Below are 17,634 nucleotides of genomic sequence, written 5' to 3'. Positions count from 1 at the left end.
CAAAGAGAGGAATGAAAAAGTCTATTTTAGGTGTAACAGTCTATTTGCCAAAATACGGGTACGTCTTCACAACGGGGGGGCGGGTGGAGGAAAAAAATATCAAGCCTTCCACGGTCAATTTTCTGGACTCTAATTTAGTGTGCCTAGTAAGAACATGCTAAAAATTGAGCTTACAGGGATCCTGCATCAGCTCAGATACTCCTGCCCCCCCATTAAAAGTAAGGGAAGTTGACGGGAGCACATGCTCCTGTTGACCTCTCTTAGTGGAGACAGCAGGGAAGCCTGAATTAAGATACGTCAACTCCAGCTATGTATAAAATGTTGCTGGAACTGCATATCTTAATTTGACCTCTCTCTTTAGCCATTCTCAATGACTTCTGCGCTGTAGAATTTGCTACGTTTATCCCCACGAACACACTTAAGTAGCTCATTTGAAAGGCAGGTTCTCTAGGGATGACTGACACTGCATGAACTAGAGCCAAACAACACAGAATCTAGACAATCGCTTTGTTCTGGACTGAACTCAAAGAAGAATGCTAAAAAACAGATGCTGTACCACCAGACCTTGCTGGCCCTGAGCAAGATGGGAAGGGGCTTGGTTCCCATCTCCCCTTGAGGGGTGGGACTAGGGGCAGTCAGCCTTTAGCACTACCTACACCACACAGTGCAAGGCTCTAGCTCTGTCTCCCACTGCTGGCTTGACAGACACTCCTAGCCCCAGGTCCTTTAACATTGCCAACTGCCCCTTCCCACCTCCTGCATCCCCGCCCTGCCTCATGCTCACTTTTCACAAAGCCACCACTCATTATCTGACACATCAATCCTCACCCTCAAAGGAAACCCGCACAACACTTTCAAAAGGTGACCCTGGGAGTTTAAATTGGTAACTTTGCTAGACATTAAAATCATGGTGGACTTACGGCTTATTACAACAATGTGCAACCCACTAATTCACCTTTTGTCCTAGGACACTTCAGCTTGCATTGTCCCTTACAATATATATGCTAACTACCTATGCTCAACTATCTGCCTGATCTTGTGTTTAGCTGGAACATGCTCAGCACCTTCCCCAGACCTGAACAACAGCTCTGTGTGGTGAAAAGTTTATTCACTCTCTCCATCAACAAAAGCTGATCCCATAACAGATACCACCTCACCCATCCTATTTCTACAAGGTGGTCAGCAGAGACAGCTTGTCAAATTTATAGTAACCCAAAACTCTTTTTGCACCCAAAAAAGAGAGACTTCTGATAGAAGAAACGTTAACAGAAAACAGATGGAGCTCATTCAATAGAACATACAACATGTTGAGATTTACTAGGAAGTCCTTAGATACATGAGCTCATTTCAAAACACAAGTGCAATGCAAATTACTCTCAACCACCAAACAGAGAAATTTCGCATGGCTCCTTAGTAGAAGATACAAAGCTGAACACAAACGAGCTGTGAATGCCTGAGAGACTACACCTATCATGCTATCACCTTAGAACATACATGGAGAATAACACTAATAAGGGTTTAAGAAAGAACCTAAGTAATAACAATTAATTCACTATTTGGATCTAGTCCGCAAGCAGTTTGACTTCCTTTGATCTTTATTTTCTTCTATCACCCCTTTGGTGATGTAGAGTCTCCACCTCCATCCCCTCCCCACACACCCTCCTTGCACATCAGTGAAAACAGCCTAGCAATAAATGGGAAATTTACCTGCAGCAGTAATATTCAAAAGGCAGAATTAACGCCTATGTGCATCCAAGACTTCACACCATACATGTCTGCACCCCACACCATGACAGCCAAGGACAAATGCAGCACCAAGAGAGCGCAGAGCAAGAAGCAAGAGTAACAAAGAGCAGAGAGAAGTAAAGTTCAGTCATCTAGACAAGTACATCAGATGCAGCTCAGGAATCAGTTTCTCATTCTCTTTAAAGAACGAGTCAAGATATTTAAAAAAAAGGAGAAAGGATGCAACAACCATATGCACAATAGGTCCTCTGATGTATGAATAAATAGGTGGTTTAGTTGAATGCGTGGGCTGGGGTGTGAGCAGATTTACAGTAGGGACGAAAAAGCAGGTGAATTCTTTTGGTAACCTGTCAACTCAGTTAATTTTATGAGAGTAAATTATTCATTCTAATTTTTCTAATATGGAACATGCCATACTTAGGGCAGAGCCTCTCTGACTTTTCAAAAAAGTCTTTCCACTCCAAGATACGTGCTCAAAGATTATACACATGACAAGGGTCAGAATTTACGTGTTTAATTCCAAAGTTCTGCAAACCACGGTAGCGGTTTCCAAACTATAATTTGAAAAGTATCCGCTCCAGTGATCAAACATACCTACTATATTCTGGAATTCTAATGGCCCTCAATGAATATTAAAGACCAATTTGAAAACAATAGTATCCAATTACGTGTGAGTAGATTTTGCACCCTCCTGTGTAAACACAAATAAGAGGTTACATGCACAGTTTGTTTTAGTCCAGTAGATTTTATCAGTAGTGTGCATAAGTAATTGCTAAAGCTCATAATTAGAGAATTGGAAACTGCTCAAAAAGAAAAAAAAACCACACTTGTCACAAAATAAAATATGGGCCATGTGACTGCTTCCCCAGTTATACAATTACCAAAAATAAGTTTAAAGAGTTGGTCATTCTGCTACGGCTTGCTCTATACTGAGCACAGAGTACCAATGTGCAATACAGAGGAATATCCTGCAACTACCGTCTATTTCCTTTTTAACAAAGTATTCAGCCAGTCATCTTGCACACTCTCAGAAAGAGGGGGAAGAATCAAGTGGAGATAAAAGAGGAGTTTGCTTTTGGTGCGATTGTTAGTAGTGAAACCCAGCAGACTCTAGTACCTGTGCTAGAGTGATTATCAATGGAATCAAGCCTGACTAAGTCTCTGACGAAGAGTGCGTGCTCCCCACTGTTAGCATCATTAGAACTATCCACGCTACCATGGCTCACCGTGTCCCCATCACTTCCACCCGTGGCATTCCGAGGAGCTAGAGATATGAATGAGAGCTGGTCAGTAAAGAGAGGATTAGAAAACTTGTCAAACTTCAATAAGTCAACCAAACCTTTCCAGCTCACAACGCATACTTAGTTACATAAATATAATTAAGGTTACGGGGTAAAGGAACAAAAATCAACCAATTTAGTTTTCAAAGTGCTCATACCACAGAGCATAGACTTGGCAGCAGCCTCTTTTTATGCACTTTAGAGAAACGTTCCCTATTTGGAAGCATTTCAAAAATATACACACACAATATCACACTAGCAGCGATCACCAGACTGCACATCCTATTCAAGTTCAGCCCATTTCAATCACTAGATTACCTGAAATCACAGACACCTGAGAGCTCCTTGTTGCTTTTTTTAGGCATTGCCTAAATTGTGCTACACCACGGACCACATTTTGTACCTTCGTCCATAGAAAGATTCCACTGCGGTTGCTACTAGGCCAGTGGCTCTCCAAAACTGCCTGTAAAATCAAAAGCATTTTGGTAGTAACTGCTTAATCAGCAAGCTTGCCCTCCTACCTGCTACAGAAAAACTGCTCTCTTTTAAGATGTGAAATGCACAAATTATAAAACTGATTTTTAAGAGCCCCTCTCCCCTGTCTCAAGATTGTGTGTAAAGCACCAGTCTTGAATGACTGTCATCAGATTGTTAAAAGCACACACCCTTCACCAAAAGCAGAGTCAGGATTCTATCTGCTGAGTCACCGAATTAACAGACTGCAGTTTAGCTTGGTTTTTGGGGATGGGAGGTGGAAAGAGTTTACGCACAGAAGCCTACTCCCACCTTCACCACCTCTTCCATTCCCCATCCTCAGCCATATATGTTAATTATGGGACTGTTACAAGACTTAGGCATGATAAAAATAGAAGCCGAAGTTAAAATTTAACAGGATATCTGGTTAACCAGCTCAGACAGCGAATCTTCCAACAAAAACATCTGTCAACAAACTGCCATAATCGAGACATAGCATTGAGAATGACAAATAAATGACTACTTACCCGCCCAAGCTTCAACAAGAGCTCTCTTACCTTGTTGTAATAACCATAGGTTATCGCATTAGGCTGCACTCCAGCATTTTTCATTTCAAACAGGACTCTCACTGCCTGAGCAGGATGACCGCAAAGTCCGCAGAGCTGCATAACAACTCTGTAGCACACCTGATAAGATTGAGAAACCCATAACATGGTGAATTTCAAGGAACGTTCTGAAGTGAATTAGGTCCCCAAACATGACCTAGCTTACAAGTTTTGAAGTCGGAAAGGGAAAAAGGCACACAAAAGCAACCATTCAACATAAAATCCTCCATGGCCAGGAGAGGGAGCACAAACCAGGGATCGCACTGTGAGCACACTCACATTTACTTTGTTTTCCAGATGGAAGAGGATAAGTTATAGGGAAAGCAGTGAAGGATTAATCTGTTTCAGAAGCAAGTAGCACACAAAAACGTAAAACATTTAAAAATGTGTGTGTGTCATCTTTTAAATGTAACAAAGGCTTTAGACTTGAACAGTTTAGTGGTTTTGTGCCTCTAAAAATTGGCGTATGAGAATCTGTATTCCCAAAGTCACTGGAATATCTACCCCTATTAAATTCAACACAGAGAACTATCAGAGGGGTAGCCATGTTAGTCTGTATCTTCGAGAAGATCAAGAAGTCCTGTGGCACCTTATAGGCTAAACAGAAATTTTGGAGCATAAGCTTTCGTGGGCAAAGATCTGCTGCATCTGATGCCTTTAGCACAGCTGCCTCTGTGAGGATGGCAGTGTTTTAAGCTCGGTTTCCTCAGTACACAGCTTTCAGCTCCTTACTCCAATCAGGCCTTTAAAACCTGGTTTACCAGGCTAAGTTACACGCTAGGTAAAAAGCTTGAACTTTACTTGTGTTTAGAAATGAAATATTAACAGTGGACTTTCTTGAACTTTCAGTCCCATTGTATAGGTGTGGACTTTAAAGGGAGAGGTACTTACCTCATCTAGTGGTTCCACTTCAGTTTTCCTCATTTTAGTAAGAATGTCATAGGCTTGTTGCAGTGCTTTGACTTTGGGATGGGAAACTCTGGTGTAGGCAGGCAGACAAATGAACCATAGGCTATAACAGTGACTAAAGAGGCACTTGGCCCACAGTGATGGGTTTGTGTAATACTTCTTGGCTAGTTTATGGGCTGTTTTTATCTCCTGTAAAAGACAGAAAACAACAAGGATATAAACAAGCCCAAAATACAGAACTCCTTCAATTTGGAGGAAAATTTCTTTAATTCAGACACTAGCTTTCTTAAAATGGGATGCTGCAACTCATCACACTGGAGAAACCAATGAAAACATGGATGTTAAACTGTAGTTCTCAGAGTTTCCCTTTTGTAAAGCTTTTAATTTACTATGTATTTTAGAGCATGTCTGTCTGATCAAGAACACCTCTGAAATGGTAAGAGCTAGGACCATCAAAATTACTATACCTTAAACCCCCGAAATATGCGGCTTCAAGTTGCGTGTAACTCACTTTAATGTAAGTTAAGTGCAACTTGAAGCTGTTCTGTGGCTGTCAGCTTGCCTTCTCCCAGCCGCATGACTGTTAGCCTGCAGGCAAGCTAGGCAGGCTAAAAGCCTCCCTGCTTTCTCCGAGTGGCGCCACTGTCAGGCTGACAGCCGCACGGCTGGGGGAAGGCAGGGAGAAGCAGCCAGGAGGGATGGTGGGCTCTTCAGTTTCCTGGGTCCCACAAGCAGTAGGGAGCTGGGAACCAAGCAGCAGCCTAGTTCCTGGCTCCCCACCCCAACCTACACGAAAATTTGAGTTACGCCGGGGTTGCAGGCACGCAACCTCCGTGTAACTTGGGGTTTTACTGTACAGCTCCCTTTTATCATAGCTTAAAGCAATGTAAGGTTTAGTTGTGTCAAGAGAAAGGGATGTGCCCGGAATGGGATTGCATCCCATAAAACAAAACAGAAAACAGACAATCAACAAATTCAGTACAGTTCTCAAAATTGACATAATGGAGTGAATGTTGGAAGACACTGAACCAAGATGAGCCAAGAAAAAAAATTGGACTAAATCGCAATAAATCTTATAGGGAAAGAGAGAAAATGAAGAAATTTGAAATAGTGCTCTGTTTTGGCACAGCTAAATCAATGTCTCAGTCTTGAAAACTAGAAGAAAATGTTATTGAAACCAAATTGACTATAGCTCTTTTTTGTTAAAACATAGTGAATTACAAGAGTTTATAAGGATGAAGAAAACATACACTTGCCTAAAAACTTAACTCAGTTGAGGATCTAAAGTAATAATGGGGAAGAAAATGAATTCTAATACCACTTCAAATCTGCTCCAACCTCCTTTATTATACCACATATTAAAACCAAGAACACCACATTTGGCTTTGAAGCACAGTGTTAGATAACAGAACCACTGCCTCTAAATTCAGATTAGCTTTGATTCTTTCCTCTACATATACATCCTTGTTCAAAGTTATAACATCTGTTCTTCAAACACAACATGAACTCATAGCATAAGTGGGCAGCAACAGCTCTACCCCAAACTTATGTCATTTTTAATGCTCACATACACTGTAGAATATAAAGGCAAAACTAGTTAAAAATCTAACCTGTTTTGTCCTCTTTGCCATGAGCGCTGGGCTATTTGAAATGATACCTCCAACAGGGTGCCTGTTGAATGAATGCTTGAACGCCTGTGGCCTGTCGAAGAGCTCAAGATCTAGTCTTGGGAAGTTTTTATAGCTATTAAAGAAAGGGTCATATTTAAATTTACAAATCACTTAGTAGCTCTCCTCCAATGCACGGGCCCTCTACAAGCAAGCTGAGGGCTATCGCACATTGAGATCAAAGAATGTTTTTGTAAAGAACCCCATAAAATGGGACAGGGTGGAAGGATGGGAAGCATCTCATGGAGGAGTGGTTGGGGAGACATCAGAAGGACTCTGCCTTGATCCATGAGCCCAGAAGAGATGGGAGAGCAGTGGCCCTCATACCTCAGTGGCTGGCCAAGTAAGGAGAGAAAAGCTCAATGCAGGTGCAGTCCTGGAATCTCCAAACATTTCATGGGGCAGGGAAGATAGAATTACTGTGAGGATCTCGGCATCTGCTGTCACAGATCCTTCCATAGGGGTGTGGGTTGCAAAACAGCAACAGTGAAAGGAGAGGGGCTGTTTCCACCACCCTTTGAAATCCATTTAAAGAGTACAGGGCAACTGCAGGGGTAGATCCCTTCCCTTATAGTTATGGCTTATATTCACAGCAGGGACTCAATGATCCTTTGTAGTTTCACTAAGTAGCCTGACTGAAAAAAATATACCCCACTGACACTGGTGTGAAATGCATACAGCAACAGCAAGGAGGGTGGGGAGTATGAAACATATACAGGGAAATATAATTAGAAATGAGGATTGCCAGGTGTTGATCAATAGGAGGGGAGGGAGAAGAAAGAGAAACACTACTATCAGATTCCAGAAACTGACCAAAACTCAAACTGTCGGCATTCCTTTATACCTAAAACACTAAGTTTAAGTGGGACCTAACACAAACTGCAATAGCTACGTCATCTCATGTTGAAAGGGAAAAGCTGCCATTTCACTTGACTCATTAGTTTTCTAGAGCCTAAAATCCTTTAATAATTAACAATATACCTGTACTTAGGAGCTCGATCCTGTTCATTGAGAGGGGGAGGTTCTGGTGGCATTATAAACACTGTGTGTTCACTCTTCTGTGACTCATCAAGCTCAATTAAACGTGTATCTTCTGCAGAATCTATATCAACCTTAAAATTATCAGGACAAAACATGTTCTGATATTAGGAACAGTTCTTCTCCATATTCAAACACCACTCCCACCCATATCATATTTTCACTTCTACTGTGCAATTAGACATCTCTGAAAACAAATATGAAAGTACCTTCTCTCCCTTTTCTGTTCCTTTATCAGGAAAAAGCTGGAAAGAGGGAAAAGTCAATTAGTTTTTCGTTTTACAAGCAGCTGAGTAGTTTTACAAATATATATATTTTTTTCATTAAAGTTGTTTCCTCTACTGTACCACCAAGATGATCAAATTACACTGTCACATTACTCTGAAAGCATATCATCTCCTTTATAAACACACTTTTCTTTTTCTTAAACGCTAAGGGAGCAGGCGATCTCAACAAGCTTCAGGTCTGTCAGCGAAATAAATAAGGAATTCTAAGTCTAGGAAAAGCCTTTTCTTCCTTAATTTAGTTTAATTATATTATTCCAAGGGAATGGTCTTTCCACACCATACAATACAATGATTCAATAGCCAGATGTGAATGATTCTTTCAAGGATCCTCGAAAATTGAACCAGAAACCAAGATACCATCAAAACCAAAATACTCTTTTTAAAAAAGCACACACTCACAGGTAAATAAATGCCTTAATTATTGATTGTCTAATTTGTTGGTAAATTATCCACTTGGCTTTTTAATTATTAAGATCTTGGGAATGGGTTACACTTTGAGCAAGGTAGGACTTGGGAACTATTCTAAAGCCAGCTCTAGAGTTCCTGATTTCATTCACAGGCAAGAAGGAAAGGTCATAGACAGAGACAGTATACCTGAAAGAGAAGAGGTGATTAAGAGGAAGGGATGCAAAAATGAACAAAGTTTGAGGTGGTGTGCTTGGCACATATCTTGCTACTTTATAAATAGGTACGCTAAATGAGAGTGAAGTATGACAAGTGGAGTGGAAACTGGCTGAGAAAGGCTAATATTTAGAAGGCCCTTGATGGAGGTAGGAGAGGATCAGAGTGGACGTGGCAAGCCACATATTCAGGACACCCTGAAGTCTCTTTTTTCTTTTCATAAATCACTAAAGCATTACACTGTGTGACTTTCAATTGGAGATGTTATGGAGGGGGGCACTGTCAGTTTCCTGCACTAACTAAAAATAAAATGAAAATACAACAAGATGAAGGAGAAAATTACAACAATAACCACAGCAAACTCCATTATCTTATAACAACAGCTGCTGCTGCTGCTCCTGCTCCACTGTTACAAATAAAAGCCACAGACATGAAGGCACAATTAACAGCAACATAAATATTTTTTAAAAAGAATGAAATATAGTTTTTCACCTTTTCTATGCAGTCATCAAAAAATGCCAAGCTGGTATCCTTGTCACTCACAAAACTGCACTCTTCTATGAAGCGGCTAAATATCTGTGTTTTGATTAGAAGCATGTAGAACTTTGTGTAGGCACGATCTCTACTTTTTAAAAATCCTAATTTAAAAAAAGTTAGAAAACTAAATGCTTGTTTCAATATGAAGCCTCATAAGAAAAAAAATGTTAAATGTCAACAACAACAAATCAATATTTGTTAGCAAGTGTTTTGCCTGTCAATTGTTATACTGACACCTAACATTACTTAAATTTCAAAGCAGAGTTACTTTCCTGTTTTTAAGAAGTTTGTTCACTTTGCATCTGATAATACTTGGTGGATAGTCACTTATACCATTGCTCAGTGTAATCAATTTCCTGGGCTCCTTGTGTCTTTCACACAACCAGCAAGGAGAATGTTAGAAAAAACTGCTCACAAGAACATAGGAAAAAGTGACATCATAAAAATGTATGGTTCTCAGATGGCAGGTGTAGGTTTTCAAAACCATTTTTCAAGAGTACAGTGTCCCTTTACCTATCTCCATTAAGAACTTTTCTCAACTCTATCAAACCAGAATATCTGAAAAGTCTGCACAACTAGAACAAGTTGAAGGGGGTCAGACAATAGTTATTTCCTACTGACTTCTTATATTCTTAACCTTTTCCCCCACTTCAAACTTTTCTCATCTGATCCTGTATAGAATTAAGAACATTGTATTTTGTTCTCTTTTTTATCAGGTCATTAAAGTTTGGCCTTTATGGGCACTTACTCTCAATAAAGTTGAGAATTTTCTATAATCTACAGTTGCAAAGTAACTAGAATCTAATTCTACAATTAGGATACACTAATAATCATAACACCAACCCTGCCTGAATTTGATTCAGAACAGCCTCACCTTGAAGGTCAAATAAAGAAGCAGCAGCAGTAGCTTTATTTGAAGGTGCCTGCACAATTGGCCTGAGGAATGTTCTGTACCCCTTTAAAATAGATGCCATGAAGCGTAGAAAAGCCTCTTGGATCTCCATCTCAAGTTCTGTCATCTTTTTCTGCCAAGAGAAGTCTGCCTCTATGGGTGTCATCTCCACTGCAGAACCTTCTTGGGTCTTTCTATGAACTAGAAACAGAAACAAATGGAAAATGAGCTTTATTATGGACAACTTTAAAACAGACTACCCTAGGAACACACGAGACAGATTTTTCTTCTCTCTCATACTTAGCATTTCTAAAACAAAGTCTCTGCCAATCCTGAGACTACTAACTTAATTCACTTGGGCCTCTGCAGTACTATTACATTTCACTATTTCCAGTCTCTATCATCTGGGCCAGAAGAAAAAGAGCTCCATGAGCACTAGCAATCTCTTCGCCACAACACAGCCAGTCTGGCTTAGATATAAGATCATTCAAATACGATCCCTTACAAATACCTGTCACATCTCCTAAACTGAATTTCACTATTCTGCAGTCGATCAACCAACAAGAAAGGTCAAGTTTTCATGTCATTCACCACCTGACCTCCCTATTATTATAGTAAAATTACCTAAACACAAAGAAAGGCCCGCACACATTGAACATTTTAACCTCTCTGTGCATTAAATGGTAGAAACAGCCAGTCAGTGTGCCGGATTTACACTTGTAATGAGTGAGTACATGTATGTGTTCTCAGTTTCTTCGAAAGCACAGGCAGACGTAAGGTGCTCAAAATCTCCCCCCAGCATACTAAATTTCTACATTTTTTGTCCCACCATACTGCAGGTGGCCTTACTTTAATATCAACACCTGAAGTATCAATATCATCTCTACCTCAATTCATTCTAATTTCTGTAACATCTGAGAGAATACACTAGACTATCAAGACATTTGTATGAGTTTTGATTTAATACTGTAATTGTAGTTTTCTGTGTTATGGAGAGACCTCAGACTTCTAAAAGTGAGGGTGGCAGATTGATTTTTCTTACACACACACAGAGTACAAGAAATCCACCTCTATGCTATCTTGATGACATTTGTCCTCAGGTATGTGTACCGCAAAGGAATAAAAGCATTAATCCAATTTGATGTACACCATTGCCTTTGTTCCAATTAAATTTGGAACAGAACCCACAGCAGCTTTGTAAAATACCTGCTGAGAAAATTCAAAGGTCAGGCTGCATAAAAGGCTTTCACTGAAAACTGATTGAAAATAGGGGGAAAGGCAGAAAGTCATTCAGTGCCTTAAATCAATGCATATTATGTTACCCTCATTTTAGAGTTTTTATATACTTCTGACACAGGAGCCATCACCACTTCCTCAGTTCATTGTAAAGTATGTATTATTTAAAAAAAAAAACTTAAAACTTCACATTGAAAGTCCCATTTATACTCCAAAGACAGCAATGTCTGAAAGTAGTTTGAATGTGGCCCCTGCCAAAGAATTTGTTTGGACAGGGTCAAGCCATAAGAAACTACAGGCTGAACCTCTCTAGTCTGGAATTCTCTCCTCCAGCAACATCCACAATCTGGCATGATTTTAGTTGGCTGTATATCTATCATGGGTATGGACATGTTTCCTATGGTCCCATAAAGCTTGTTTAGAGCCAGGACTGGTGGCTGGCAGCGTTCTATGCTGTTATTTAGCTGTAATTACTCCTAAATGTCTCTCTAAGAGCCCAGTAAGCAGTGGAAGTGCTGGTAATGTGGTAGAACAGGGGTCGGCAACTCCCGGCACATGTGCCAGGAGTGGCATACCAGGCGGTAGCTCAGCACCACCCCTCCTACTCCAGACCACTCTCTGGCTTATACAGTCGTTGCTGGGCAGGGAGAGCAGCTGAGCCCTGTGAAGCAGCAGGCCAAGAAAACAAGCTGAAGGGGAAGGGAGCATGACAAAAAAGTTAAGCCAGAGAACAGTCATTTCAAGTCCCCTCCCTCTCCCACCTCCCCGCCCTTCAGCTGTTCTCACCCTGCTACAGCAGGGGGCTAAGCGGCTCTCCCTGCCCAGCGCGGACCATGAAAGCCAAAGAGCAGCCACTTTCACAGTCACTGCTCAGCAGGGAGAGCTGTTGGGGGTGGGAGAAGAAAAGCTTAAGTGACTACTCTGGTTTTCACAGCTGCTGCTTGGCAGTGAGAAGAGCTGAGCCCTGTGCTGCAGTATTTAAGTCAGGGATGTTCAAAATGGGAGATGCACAAAATTTCAAAAGGGGGGTGCGGGTGAAGCACCAACGGCTACGCTCACCAGGCTCAGCTGCCTGCCCTAGTTGCCCGAGTGCCACCATCATTTCTGGTCTCCCCCTCCACCACCACCCTCCCCCCGCTGCAGGGACCTCTGCTACCACCCCCATGGCCCCTCGTGATTCACCTGACATGCGCTGCCAGCCCCTCTGGCACTGGTGTCCATCATTTCTGGTCTCCTAGCCACATCACCTGCACCTCCCAGCAGGAGCAAGCTGCAAGTCACGTTTGGCAGGGGCATCTGAGTGGAGCTATTTTTTTTTTTATTTTAAACTATACACATACATTTATTCCATAAAGAACCAGTTGGTTTTGCTGCTCGTGCCTTGGGCTCTTCTTTCATGGGAGTGCTGCCCAGGCCAAGACACTTGCTCCCCTACTCCCTACACAGGGGGCAATTAGTCACCATCTGCCCCCATCCTCAGCAGCTACTACTCTATTTCAGAATAGCTTTGTTTGGTGAAAGGTAAAAAGCCCCAGGTCCACGCAGTCGGCTCCCCTTACTGGCACACAGCAAGTAGCTGAAGGACCAGCTCATTTCGTGTTTCTGAGGGAGTGAACATTGCTGGGACAGTGCAGGCCCAGCCAGCTGGAAGCTCCACTGCAGGCCCTTCACACATCCTTCACAGGGGGACCAGGAAGGGCAATCATGTCCTCCAAACAGTTGTCATATGCCTCCTGGCATTCCTCATGTGGCTTAATCATTATCACACAGGTAGGGCACTTTGATCCTCCAGCTGCTCCCAGATCCTATTTGGAGAGGATGTAGCAAAGGGTAGAGGCCCCTGTCTTTACACATGATGAGGATGTGGCAATAAAATTTAATGGGCAGTGTGTTTCCAGCAAGGACAAGGATCCTTTCCTCCCCTTCCTGACAAATTTCTGAACTTCTTTCCCCTCACCCCCAAGTCCTCTACCCCCTCCCTGCCAGATCTGCTTCTGTTTTGCAGCTTTCTTGATACATGTGTAGAGCTTGCGAAAGGCCAGCAGCTGTGCGATAGAGTTCAGGTTGCTCAGCAGCTCCTCGTACGACTGCTCCAGCATCGCTTCAGGTTCTGCCTGTGTCCAGCACGTTCTCCTGTGCCATGACTGACCATCCATCCTGTTTCCACCTGGAAAGTCCCTTTATTTCAGCTTCATGGAGAGTGTCTGGACTTTATTTTTTTTTTTAAAAGGCTAACTGTCCAGTATGTTGATTTGCTATTTAAAGTGTTGTCTTGGAGGACTGAAAAATGGGTGGGGCAGGGTCTTTAAACAGCATGAAGCTGCTGTTTAAAGAGCTGCCTGGGAGGGCTAGGGTTGGTGGTAGGGCAGGCTCTTTCAAACAGGGACCTACTGTTTAGCTTTTCTTTCACAGAATCACAGAATGCTTTTGAACAGTAAAGCTCTGCATCTTTATTTATTAATGAAGCTGCTGTAAGTATGACTATTAGTGACTTTAGAAAGTACCGCTGGCACTCAGATCACACATAAAGGTCAAAATTTCAAATTTTAGCACTCCACCTCAGAAAGGTTGCTGACTCCCATGCTAGACAATGTTGACCTCCCATGGTCCAGCAAATTCTCTCATCTGGCACTGGTCATGTCCGGAGGGTGCTGGACGAGAGGTTCGACCTGTAGCATGTTTGCAATTCAACCTGTATGCACTGAACAAAATGCATTTTTTCTACAAATATTTGGTCAGGGTTTACAAGTTACTTGATGACTTTCACACTCACGTTTTCAGTGGGCTATGTAACGTAAGTTTTAACAGTACTTACAAAGCCTATTTCCCATATGTTTTTCATTTATCTTGACAATTGCTTAGTGCAGTGGTCCAACCAGAATGTAACAGACTCAGTTCCAAAAGGTGTTTCAGTGGAAGCTACATCTGACCTGCTGCAGCACACACAAGGAGAAGTGGAGAAGAAGAAAAGAGCAGCAAAAACTGCCCCAGGTGCCTCCAACAGCTACCAACACCCCTTCTGTGATAAGGCCTTCAGCTCCAGAATTGGGCTGATCAACCGATTCACAAATAGGAAGGTGACATGAAGACGTCCTATTCATTATCAAGTGACCACCAAGAGATGTCTGAGCTGTGTTTTAAGCACAACTCCCATTTGACAGTCCCATCTATGTTCAGAACTGGAACTCTGTGTGGTTTGAAGTTCAGAATTATAGCAAAGTAAGAGTGCAAAAACTTCATATCAGGCACTTTAAAAGGGATGGCTTTACATTTATAGCCCTGGTTCTCATTTAAAAGTTTTTGTCTTATACCAGCAAAACACAGTGATTTGTCACAGAGGCTACGTCTACATTTGTCTGCTACACTCCTATGAGCAGATAGGAATAAGGGGACTTCGAAGTAGCCGGGGTCCTTTCGAAAAGGAGCCCCGTCTGGACGAGCCATGCGGCAGCGAGCCATGTCAATTTCGAAGTGCCGTGGCCGCCCGCATGCTAATGAGGTGCTGAATATGTATTTCAGCGCTTCATTAGTAAACTTCAAAATGGCCATTTGCATGGCAATCTTGAAGTTTTTGGCTAGTGTAGATATGGCCAGAATATTTAATTCCCTTGCTTATGGCAGCTGCCCTTCCTACCCCCATACCTTACCTAATGACAATTGTGGATGCAATTTCTTTAAGGTGCTGAGTAGACTTTTGCATGGCTTCTTAGGAAGTTGTTTCCAGTTCATGCTCTTCTTATCATCTGACCTATACAGTTAAACAAACAATGAATGGAAAATAAAACAGATCTCCCTTTCAAAGAGCATGAAAACTTAATTTTTTTTCACCTTCACTTTCAAGATGCCTTGATACCAAAACAAGGAAAGAACACTGGAAAGAAGCCTTACCGCTTTTATTTTGGGGGCAGATATAAAACACAAAGAAAAGAATCCAACACTGTTTTGTTCCCTTAAAATAATATAGTAGTCTAAACTGAGCGTGAATCTGATCCCAGACTAACCTGAAACCAGAACTTTTGTTTAGATTTGGCTAAGACATTAAAGTCGGTGATTTAATAAATCTCACGTGGCTGCTTCTCTCTCACGGAGTTTAATTGCGTCTTATTGAAAAACATAATTTAATCAGGCTCATCTGGACTTGCACGGCATGAAAACATACAAATCATCTCACTTACTGAGCTTCCATTTTGTATCAAACAACAGTAGTTAAAGTATAGGCTTGAAGCATGGCAGAAAAGGGTAAGCCCATCAACTAGAAGCAGAGCAGGATTAAAAGGCAAATGAATTAATAGTAGTAGTTGGGTCCAGCCTGATATCTTTATGGTCACATGCTGCACTGACACATTCATTCATTGTCTGTTTCCAGCCTCAACACTAACCTAGCTGGGATTGGGAAGACTGAATTCAGCATATCCTTCAAGATCCATGTGTTCGATTTAGCAGCAGAGTTAACTGACCTCAAGGAAAGCTCCTCCTTGATTAGAAATACAGTGGTTACCATGAAAAGCTTTGTTTATCAGAGAAGAAATAAACAGAGAGGATGGGGGTGAATGCTGAGAACTCTGGGTATGCATGTGTCTCCCTTTGGGATGAAAGAGGAGAGAGAAGTGGTTATAGAAGTGCATTAGCAGATATTGCTGCACAGTACCTAGTCAGTCAGTTTTACTAGTTTGGCTGATCCAGGCATGCTCATTTGCTGCTATGCCTCAGTAATATGATTGCTCACCTACTGTTGGGTCAATAGGAGTATAGCCAATTATAAATACCCTTCAAAAATAAAAATGCAGACATTTATTAGAGATAAACTTGCTGCAGAAATTATAAACAAAGGAAATGCTTAGCAACTATAGAAGTCTCTACTTTCTCAAAGTGCTTTACCAATAATGAACCCAGCCTCACAGGGGTCTTTGAAAGATCACTCTCATTTTACTCATGAGGAAACTGAGGCAGAGTATCTAAGGCTTTGTCTACACTTAAGATTAAAGCACTGCTGTGGCAGCACTTTAATGCAACTGTGTGGCCACAGCAGGCAAGCTCTCCCAGCAAGTGGCAGCAATAGGCTCTGTAGGCATGGGGACCACCTCTCCACCCCTAAAAGGGGTGGAGCCAAGGGTGGAAGGGCCTTCAAGACCCTGACACCCTTCCCACCCGCCGCTCCTTCTGAGCCTCCTGGGGAGACAGGTGTCTAGAGCTCTGGGCCCCTTTGAAATGGTGGGGATGGGGGGAGTGTTTCTTCACTCCGAGCAAGAAAGTTACAGCACAGTAACTTGCCGGTATAGATATGCCCTAAGTGAAGGCTGTCAAAGGGGATGTGCTCAGGGAGGTCTCCTCCCACTCTCTCTCCATAGCAACACTGGCTATACTGTTTTTCCAGTTCAACAAACAAAAAGAAAAAGAAAGACTTGTGAGGTTTAAAAAAAAAATCCTCCAGTTTTCCTAAAAGCCTTCCTCTCTCAAAAAGATTGTCATTATTTTTGCAGATATAGTCTGAAAGGAACAAAGAATGGGCACCAAAGAGACTGTTGCATGAATGAAAGCCATTCAACATTTGCTGGCAGTAAATAATGCTTCATCAGACTATGATAATGGAGCTACTAGCATTAAGTGCTTTCAAAAGAGACTGACAATGTCTAGTAAATACACTGTTGTACTAGAAAATACTGCCTTTCTGAAAAATATTATCCATTCTATTCAGTGCAAAGATCTTTCAAAAGTAGCTTTACTAGAGCAGCACTGTTACAGATAATGAAATGCATCTCCCCACAGAAAAAGGAATTGGGCTTGCATAAAATAAAAGCCAGCAATAACATTCATTCATAACACTTTATACTTCTATACTCTGCTTCACTGACACAAATATTGCATGAACACATTGCCAAGATAAAGAAATATCCTGATTAGAAAGGTGAGCAAAGGGCTGTCACATGTCTAATGAGAGACAAGGCATATATGTGTTCCCAGAGACGAACTCACCAAGTTTCAATTCACTTAAGTGGGAAATGCAGGTACTCTGCACCTCTGAAAATCCAGCTAAAGGTGATATCAGTAAAATGGTCAAAATAGGCAAACAATATTTGGTGATGTTCTTGAAAACATGGTCTTATGTGACGGAGTTGGGAAGGAAACCAAGTTTTCTGATCCCCAGTCCTCTGCCTTAACGAATATTTAAGTTTGAGAGACTTTTTAAACATTACATTTTGCCACTGTCTTTCACCACCACATTTTAACCAAGATAGTGCCAGGAACTGCTCACAAGGAACTTCTCACAAGGGCTATGTCTACATTGCAGCAATCTGTCGAGAGAAGTTACTATCAGAAGAGATCTTCCAACAAAACTTCTGT

The 17,634-nt window shown here is 41.7% G+C and overlaps 1 protein-coding gene across 1 annotated transcript in view; it reads right to left on the bottom strand.

Moving 5' to 3' along the window:
* DENND4C (DENN domain containing 4C) overlaps nucleotides 1–17,634 on the bottom strand; it is a 132,048-nt gene that overhangs the window by 38,961 nt on the left and 75,453 nt on the right. The window contains exons 11-20 of the mRNA XM_074994973.1: nucleotides 14,940–15,040; nucleotides 10,039–10,257; nucleotides 9,120–9,265; nucleotides 7,929–7,964; nucleotides 7,663–7,793; nucleotides 6,625–6,757; nucleotides 4,997–5,203; nucleotides 4,058–4,186; nucleotides 3,345–3,489; nucleotides 2,864–3,010 (exon numbers count right to left, since the gene is read on the bottom strand). Coding sequence (XP_074851074.1) covers nucleotides 2,864–3,010; nucleotides 3,345–3,489; nucleotides 4,058–4,186; nucleotides 4,997–5,203; nucleotides 6,625–6,757; nucleotides 7,663–7,793; nucleotides 7,929–7,964; nucleotides 9,120–9,265; nucleotides 10,039–10,257; nucleotides 14,940–15,040 — 1,394 coding nt within the window. The remainder of the gene's footprint in view (nucleotides 1–2,863; nucleotides 3,011–3,344; nucleotides 3,490–4,057; nucleotides 4,187–4,996; nucleotides 5,204–6,624; nucleotides 6,758–7,662; nucleotides 7,794–7,928; nucleotides 7,965–9,119; nucleotides 9,266–10,038; nucleotides 10,258–14,939; nucleotides 15,041–17,634) is intronic.

Source organism: Carettochelys insculpta, chromosome 5 (genome assembly GCF_033958435.1).
Source record: "Carettochelys insculpta isolate YL-2023 chromosome 5, ASM3395843v1, whole genome shotgun sequence".
Taxonomy (NCBI): domain Eukaryota; kingdom Metazoa; phylum Chordata; order Testudines; family Carettochelyidae; genus Carettochelys; species Carettochelys insculpta.
The sequence above is the reverse complement of the archived record's forward strand: the minus strand, read 5'-3'. Positions and strand labels throughout refer to the sequence as shown.